Below are 9,166 nucleotides of genomic sequence, written 5' to 3'. Positions count from 1 at the left end.
GCTCCCGGGGTTATAGAGGGACTGTCCCATTGAAGCACCAAGACATATTTATTAAATTCTAACATACTCCTACATGCAGAAATGTTTACTCTTCCCAGGTCATGATGTAAAAAATATAAATAATAAAAAATCAAGCAGAAATAGATTTAGGAAACCCTATATCAATTGAGATTCAACATAATTTAATTCTAATCAATAGCTATTGTAGAACCAAGAGAATTAATACATTTTAAAAAATAATTCAAAATCCGTCCATCCATCCATTTTCCAAACTGCTTATCCTACTGGATCGGGGGGGGGGGGGGGGGGGTCCGGAGCCTATCCCAGAAGCAATGGGCACGAGGCATGGAACAACCCAGGATGGGGGACCAGCCCATCGCAGGGCACACTCACACACTATTCACTCACACATGCACACCTACGGGCAATTTAGCAACTACAATTAGCCTCAGCATGTTTTTGGGCTGTGGGGGGAAACCAGAGTACCTGGAGGAAACCCCACGACGACATGGGGAGAACATGCAAACTCCACACACATGCGACCCAGGCGGAGACTCGAATCTGGGTCCCAGAGGTGTGAGGTAATAGTACTAACCACTGCACCATCATGCCGCCATAATTCAAAATACTTGGTAAAATAATTCTCTCACAACATGGATGCTTGTCTTCACCACAGCTGATAAAGTACGTTTGGCACCATCTCCTGAGTACAGAGAAACCATGGAGAATATTTCTGCATCAATAATTAAACAATGTTACTGCATAGCCAATTTCCTCAATACAAGGACAAACAGTGTAACAAACAGTGATAAGTAGCTTTTATGGGTAGTCTGTTACCACAAGCAAAAATTTCAAAATACATATTGCTTACTTGTATTTAAAGAAACTGTTTACTTTAAATGTGATGCAAAGGAAAGCTGAGAAGCTTTTTCGTACAAAAAGGTGACACTAGTATCTTCATGTGGAAAAGGACATGGAAACATCTGATTTATCCTCAGGTAAATAAAAGCCGTACCTACTTAAAACTCTAATTAGCAGGGGACGAAGTTCATAGCTGGGTTTCACTGACAGGTAGACAACGGATTCATCCTGCGTACATGTACAGCAGCTATTCTCTCCTCATGATTTAACCCTCCAGGAAAGCAGCAGATTTTAAAAAACAAATCTTTATTAAATGAAAAGAATCTTTATCTCTTGTCAAGTATGAAATAGAATATACAAAAAAACTTCACATTAGTTTTCTCATTAAAAGTAAACACGGCACTAAAAAACAGAGAGACAAAAAAAAAAAAGATGGGGGGTTGGGGTCAAACAAAATGTGAGGTGGCCGAGACCACGAATCGTCGGAAGCTGACGGTCACACAGCGACGTGCCACGGCGACCGGGAGTCACAGCACAGCATGACAAATACCTGAAACGGCCCAAAAACCCGCTCGTCCCACCCCCCATACAGAGCGGGAAACCCCTCAGGCTGGACAGCCGTCGAGATCATCCAGGGGGGCCGGGGTGGGGGGGCACAGAGCATCGGGTCTACAGATAACGGCTGGAAATGCACCAGAACACAGGACCCACCTGTCAGTCAGATTGTACCCATTGACTCCCCCCCCGCAGTTAGGTGAGGACAGCGTTAGTTTAACACAGAAGTCTGAAACGCAGAGTTTCCCTCCTTCCATTAGTTAATTTCATTCTTACTCAAGAGGCTCTTGAGGTCTGCTTAAGGTAAAGGACAGAAAAATTCTTAATTCAACACATTCAGGCGTCATAGTTTCACTGCTGGTAAATCGAGTGTTTTTTTATATAAAGAAAATATAATCACAAGAAGAGAAAATGAAGCTGGTTAAGTACATAGATGTATCTGCAGGCTCAGACGTGCCCATTTCAACTCTTTGGCATATTCAACCAATCGTTTTTTCTTTACATATATTTATACTTATATAAAAATCATAACTGAAACAACACGAAAGAAATCCACAAACTTCCCTCTACTTTTTATTACACAATAAAACATTAACACCGCTGTGTTTCAATAATTACTCTTTTACCCCTAAAATCGTCTATTATAGCTGCATAACTATTTATACACGCATTTTCGGCCCCTCTGGGCCCCCCTTCAGCCCCTCACCCCCCCGGAACATTCTGGTTGAACATACGATTGCCTCAGGCAGAAAAGCGCGTTTATATCCCCGGCCGCGTCACATAAAGTCATTGAGTTCGGCCTCCAGGGCAGCGGCCATCTCGTCCGCCTCGGAGCTGCTGCCCTCCTCATCCTCGTTCGACTCCTTACTGGACTCGCTGGAGGAATCGGCGCCGTCGTCCTGGTTACCGTCTCCGTCGTCGTTGTCGTCCAGCTTGCGTTTCTGACCCCTGCGACAGACACACACAGGTTGAAGGCCCCATAAACTCCAAGACACCGGAGAACAGGCTCCTGTCCGGCATGGCCGAACACACCTCCTATCATCCCTCCTATCAAAGGCCAGCTTTGTGTTTCACGATTAAATACGGTAGTAAGTGTGAAAAGACTGATCACATGAAGGATGCTCTGTTCCACAAACACTAAATGAAGCACAACAAACAATGGATTATCCTCTTTTAAATGATCGAAACCTTCAGATTAGGAAATCCAAACGCCGACTGAACAGACTGCAAAGTTTATCCGCTTTATTAAAGCGCATTTAGACAGTTAAATATATAAAAATATACATTTCATACAGGAAGGGGGGAAAAAAATCCTAACTGCTGGTCTGAGTTTGTCCAACCAAAACGAGCCGCGTTCGGTATTCAGAGGGCTGGTGCATCTCTGTGTAATAATGTGCTGCTGGATTCCCGGCCGCTCCCTGTATTCCAGCCTTTGGTCTGGCCGGTCGCGTCCTGCATTTATGACAGACGTGAGCAGCAGACCTGCCCAGCATTCATCACAAGTCCAGTGTAGATTACAGTGACTGACTGCAGAAGTGAAGCTGCCTTATGAAGAGACGTACCATTAATGTTTGGTGGGGTGGGGGGGGACGACCTAAAATTGTACTCCTATTTGAACCCTCAGGAGGGACACCTCACAGGTGGAGGTCTAACGGTAGCGACCCCGTAAACATGCTTGCCGGAGTCCTCTCAGTGGTGCTCGTTAGGCTGTGTTAATCAGGCTGGTTGGTGCAGCCCACAGCGCCGCCCGCTTCACCGAGCAGAAGCTCCTTGCTAATCAGTTGTCCCGTCAGAGGCAACTTTCAGGGTTTCGTATGAAAACCCGAGTCGTCTGGATGAAAGAGGGCTATCATGGTTTCAAGTGCAATCCTTCATATAGCCCCATTCCTTTCTCTTTCTTCCATTTTCAAGGCTCCGTCCAAGAGATAACATTCACTAACACTTGTGAAACAGAGCTAGGAATCCCGCCATCGGCACCATTCTCACTGGCACAAACAAATACTGGGCCCTCGGCTGGCAAATAGTGGTAATTTCATCGGTCGTGAATCACTCTTCAGCTGGACTGCGCATTACGGGCACATGGAGCAGAGCAGAACAGCAGATCTCCCAGCTACAAAAACAACGTCTACTTAAGGTAAATACCATGGCAGACTTTGGTTCTTTTAGAGTCCATGTTAACCAGAGCTGCACGTGCTAAAGCCAAAACTCAACAGCAGAAACAGTCCAGAAGCAGACAAGTACCATGCAAGCTCCACATCGCAAGCAGCCAAACACACGCAGTGCAGGAAGTCTGTAGGAGGAGCTGCATATCAAGACTGGCTATATGAAGATAACGGACCAATCGGAAAAGCCCTTCATTTGCATTTTAGTCTCAGAATCCATTAAATACATTGCCTTTTATTTTACCGCTGATACATGATCCACACATCTACTGGATCAACGACCCGTGAAGAAAAACACCAACATGAAGAGAAACAATTATAGAAAAAATTACTAAGAGGATGGAGGCGACGGGTCCGGGGTATATCATGGAAACCTGCAATGTAATTTCACAAATGTCGTTTTCTCTCCTTCATATAGTCACGCCACTGCTGGTCTTTATTAACCAAATTAAATATGAAGAGAATCTGCTCCACATTCTGCTTGAATCCCACCCAGAGTGGCTTCTGGATTCGGGCCATCTGGCGTCGATAAGATGCCCAAGCTGACCCCGACCCGGTAGTACACCCGGGCATCCTGTGACCAGGCGGAACCACCGGACCACACTCCCCGAAAGGCCTTCTGGAATGGCTCTGCAGCCGGCCACCGCTGTGATTCCTCTCCATTACCCAAGAGGGCAGGGCAACAGCCAAATGTGATTAAGAGGCGTCTTGTCCCATTACTCGAGATGTTTTACGAGGTAATAAAGTAATAAACACAGGTCGAGTATTTTTAATATCTCCTGTCGAAACGGAGGATGTTGAACCGGGAAGATGTTGCGGCGGCACATTTAACGAAGCTGTAAAACATATTAAGACCGTATTTAAGGGGTGAAGATGTCTCCATACGGCGAGCGGCGGCAGGGGACAGTGGCTACTAAACACCTGGAGGATACTGTTCAATGCTGATTAAGGTGGTGTGGCACCACTGCATGCAGTGCAGTGCTGGTCTGCAAATCAAATTTGTGGGTAGGCATCGTCTGAAGACCACACAAGACATAAAAAATACACATACGCAGATATTAGTGTCCTTAAAACTTTACGCAACTACTCATTGATGAGGTGTAGCGCTATCGGAAGACGACGGGAATGACGACGCTCGGGGGGGAGGGGATTAAGAGATGTCATCTGACGGAGGAAGCTCACTCATTGGCCAGACTAACCCGGCTGCAAGTTCACTGCAAGCTCAACGACCTGTTATTCACTGTCAATTTAGGCAAGTTATTGGTGTTACAAAATATTGGGTAGGAATGTGCCTACGGAAATTGATTGGCACGACATCACTGACTGTGTGGAAAAACACCAAGAAGCCAACTGTTGAGGTCAAGCCAAAAGACCAAAATAAAAAAAAAAGGAGGAGGAAAAAAGAAAAATCACTGCACTGAGTAATTATGAGCAATAAACAACACAGGAAGTCTGGCGCTTGCACTGAAACGCTACCATTAGCATACCGCGGCTAAAGCTCGACAGATGATTATGCTAATGATTCAGGCGGACCGGCTATGAAGCCCACTGCTGCAGAAACAGCCTTGAGCGGACGCCAGACACCACAGGGAGCGCTGGCAGGGAAATCGTGCAAAAAATAGCCTTAAAAACCTCAATCGCACCCCCCCCGGGCTTGTGCTCTGAGCTCTCAGCAGGGGCTTATAGGTGGGGTGGAGGTGGTGAGCTGGGGGACCAGCATGAATTAAAGAAACCTTTTCTTTGTATAATGGCCGTAGGCTTCATTCTGTGTCCCAGTAACGCTGTTCTAAACATAGGGACACAGCGGACAGGTCCCACGGCTACGTCTCCAGCCCTGGGGGTGCTGGTCTGCCTCTTTTTGGGGGTGTTTCTGTAGATGTTCTCCTGAGGATAGGCTCTGGGGGCAAAACATTCCAGCTACAAACCTTGATAAGCTGATTAGGAGAAGTGAGGGACACCTGCTTTGGCCCTTTCAAATCAGGCCTCCTAATCATCCCCTATATCTAATTGGTGAATTCTCTCCAGCCCCTCCACCACCTTAGCTACTGTGTGGTGAAGGGACTGGTGCAGAATGACTCTATAATTCCCCGATCGTTCTGTAAAACGCCATATAAATGTAACATTCATTCATCAATTAATTTGTTCATCCATCCATCCATTCACTCATCTCCCCAGGTAGGTAGCCTCAGTTACAAAAATTGTATGAGAGTCAGAGAAACTATGGAAAAAACCGACTCGACCTCATCCATGCAGATCACATCAGACAGTCTGGCATGGACAGGGATGGCTAAAGAGGGGCCTCTTTAAATTAAGATCACCTCTCCACCAGGGAGCCAAAAAACATTATCTATTCTGAGGGGCGGGATCGCCCCCTATGGGTAAAATATCATATCACAATGTAATCACACCACAGGACACATCACAGCAGCAAACGTATGTTGACATATAGGTTGTAAGGCCATAGATGCACTCTGAGCTCAACACATGTGACTGGTGAACCGTGCGCCTTTAAATCCTGCAGAGAGGCTCATGGCCAGGCGTGTAGCTGAAGAACAAGGCAGGATTATCACAGTGAAGACCAAGGGAGAGAAACCTTCTACAGCTGCTTAAGAGAGTCAGGATTTACTGCCTCGTTTTGGAGCAACCTGACGCAGTCAGCAATGCAGCACTGTATGAGGTTTTAACACATTACAAGACATCGTAAGACATGGACCCGTTATGCCTTACAAGTAGACCGTCACTGCATCTGCGGTCACGGTATGCTTGCAGAACCTAGCCATGCGTGCTACTTGTTAGCTATGCAGCTAAATATATTAATCATCTGTAGGAGTATTTGGGCTCAGCTATGAAAATGCAGCTGACAGGTATGTTTTATGTGCAGTGCAGAACACTGCAATTAGCGCGGGCGGCTAGTAGGGGGAATCAGGGTGAGCAGCGGGGAAGCTGGAGTTGGGGGGTCATGTTTACATGGAGGTCTTTGCTCAAACCGGCACTGACATCTACCACTGAGCTTGATCGCAGCGAGGTGGCGGTTCTTCACCACTGATGCCGTTTGATCACCCGGTGGGGGGGTGGGGCAGGGTGTAAAAAAGCACCTCATCCTAGCACTGCTTCAGCGTCTCGATATAAATCCTGCTTCCCCGTTAAAGGAACATCATGGGGCCTCAGTGCAGGACGAGCCGCTTCCAGCCAGCTTCCCACGCCTTCCCGTCCGCCCCAGTGCCGGGGATAAGGGCTATGAGTTTGACAGCAGAGATCCCGGGTGTTTTACAGAGGCCTGCTGCTCTTATCGGGACCCAACACAAGTGTGATTATCACCCTCCCCTTCCTACAACTGGAAAAGAGAAGCGCAGATCAGAGGGGCTTCAATCTATCATGGACGGACAGCCTGACTCACGTGGTCAGAGAAGGAACCTCTGGTTTGGATCCCCCCCCCCCCCCCAAAAAAAAAAAAAAAAACCATCATCTTTATCAATAAAAAAGCCATTTCCTAGACACAGTTGAGAATGCACTGCACTGAAATGCAGATGAAAAGAAAGTTATAAAAAATAATAACTAGATAACAAATAATTAGAACTGGTTCACTGCACAGAGCAAGAGTGAACGGCTATTTTCTTAACTGCGCCCTAAAATACAGCTGCAGCAAATGCAGTATGGGGAAAAAAAAAGCTCAATGAATGTTTTATTCCACAAGAGAGACTGTGACTGCCGTTTACACATGTACCTCCGCAGTTAGCACTGGATCGGCCAGCTTCCTCAACCAGATTATATGATCAGGTACAGACAGACCATGTGACTCCAACTTCCATAGTTCATTAAATATAAATATTAAAATATAGTGACTGGCTTCCTCTACCATCTGTTTAAAAGGGCGTTCAATGCAGGAGATTCCAGGAAGGGAAATAGTTCCCCTCCAGTGGGGTAAAAGCTGAAGTTTGCTTCAGTGTAAATGGAAGGAATGATATGCAAACCGGGAGAACAGACACGGGGGGGGGGGGGTGAAACCACCCACTGCAGAAGCCCCTATTGGCTCAGCCGTCATATCAGCGGTGGAACAAGGCGTCAGCGTGCCGCGGAAATGCGTCGGAAACCCTCCGCAGGAGACCTGCATTCAGAACGGATCAAGCATCGCAACACGAGCCAAGAGCAAACGGGCTTCTGGAGAGAAACGCACAGCATCCTTAACAGGGACGCTAATGATAATCACCGTTATGCTAATAAACATAATTCCATAAATCTATCGACCGGTTAGCTATCCGAAGGACCGCAGTTCTCCAATTCTGAAGGACTTCGTTAAAAATAAAAATAACTATTCTAAATCTGCCTACGCCAGAGGTTACTGCGGTATAACAAGGAGCAATAAAAGAGGATACGAAAGTATGGGCTATTTAAGGTTTTCAACCGGAATCCATGCTGGATAGACAGTATCTGCATCAATCTTTAAACCAGCCTGGAGAAGCTCTCAGTATCTGAATCCCTCGTGCCTTATTTACTTTGCGGGTCTTAAATGTACATCTTCCAAGTGCCTGTTTTGCTACGAGCAGCAACATGGCACAATGGATCAAATGGAGGCCATGAGGGTAGACAGTGATTCATAACATACTTGTAGGACGGCTGATTAAATCACCGCCGATGTCTGTGAAATGCCAGTATGTGGCTGGATCAGGGGTCACCTCTAGATGCCAGGGGTCGACCTCATTTTAACAGACCCCAAGACGCCATCTGTCACTCCGCTAATGAGCAGCACAACAATGAATATTTAATATTATCGGACGCATTTTCTTGCTGCCCTGTAGAAGATTTCTAGAGAAATTTACGTTTTTCTTTTGTGTTTATTGACAACTTTGATGAGAAATCTTCTTGATAAAATGTCTTCTTCTTTTTGGTCAGTTATTAAATGACGGGAGAGGACCTTTAAATTGGCATCATATTAGAGACAAGCAACTGAGAGACGCCCGAAAAGTCTGCAGAAAAGTTTTCTGGAAATTATAGCGTGAAAAATTCCAGTATTAAATTTGCAGGATGAAAGGCCCGGTTTAAACCTTTGGTGCATGGAAAGCCCCGTTCAAGAAGGCCTTCGGGGAATTGAAGCTTAATATAAAGTATGTAAACTTATAGGGCAGGTTGTCAATTTTTAAAACAATTTTCCTTTAATCTCTTTCCTGCTTTAGGCCAACGGAAAAACAAAGTTGGCTAAGCTACACGAACCGAAACGCTGAAATACAGAGACGTTGGTTCTTCGGAATGCCACGAAGGGTTTCGCATCAGTGCGGATGGCTGTGCCCTCTGCTGAAACAAGCGCATTGTTTAAATTCGTCTTTATGGTGGATTGCAGATTTATCCTCCCATAATCTCCGCAGATAGCAGGGCCTTGGGCCAGAAAAGATACAGAGAGCGATACCAAAGGCACATAGAAGATGGTAGCTAATCGATAACTTCTGTATAATTCAGGCAGAGATGGACTTCATGGAGAGAAAAGATACATATAACAAAGTAATGTTTGCATCACTTACTTTTATGCACTTTAACAGACAGCGGGAAGAGGTAAAGCGGGAATGGAGGCCTTCCCAAAGCGTCGAGCGTGTGAT

At 45.9% G+C, this 9,166-nt stretch overlaps 1 protein-coding gene across 1 annotated transcript in view; it reads right to left on the bottom strand.

Moving 5' to 3' along the window:
* Positions 1-644: 644 nt before the first annotated feature.
* Positions 645-9,166, bottom strand: part of ctdp1 (CTD (carboxy-terminal domain, RNA polymerase II, polypeptide A) phosphatase, subunit 1) — a 69,421-nt gene continuing 60,899 nt past the window's right edge. Inside the window, exon 13 of the mRNA XM_048993201.1 lies at positions 645-2,364. Within this exon, the coding sequence (XP_048849158.1) occupies positions 2,193-2,364 (172 nt within the window). The 3' untranslated portion in view covers positions 645-2,192. The remainder of the gene's footprint in view (positions 2,365-9,166) is intronic.

Source organism: Brienomyrus brachyistius, chromosome 23 (assembly GCF_023856365.1).
Source record: "Brienomyrus brachyistius isolate T26 chromosome 23, BBRACH_0.4, whole genome shotgun sequence".
Classification (NCBI taxonomy): Eukaryota; Metazoa; Chordata; class Actinopteri; order Osteoglossiformes; family Mormyridae; genus Brienomyrus; species Brienomyrus brachyistius.
Note: the sequence above shows the minus strand (reverse complement) of the source record. Positions and strands in the feature narration are given on the sequence as shown.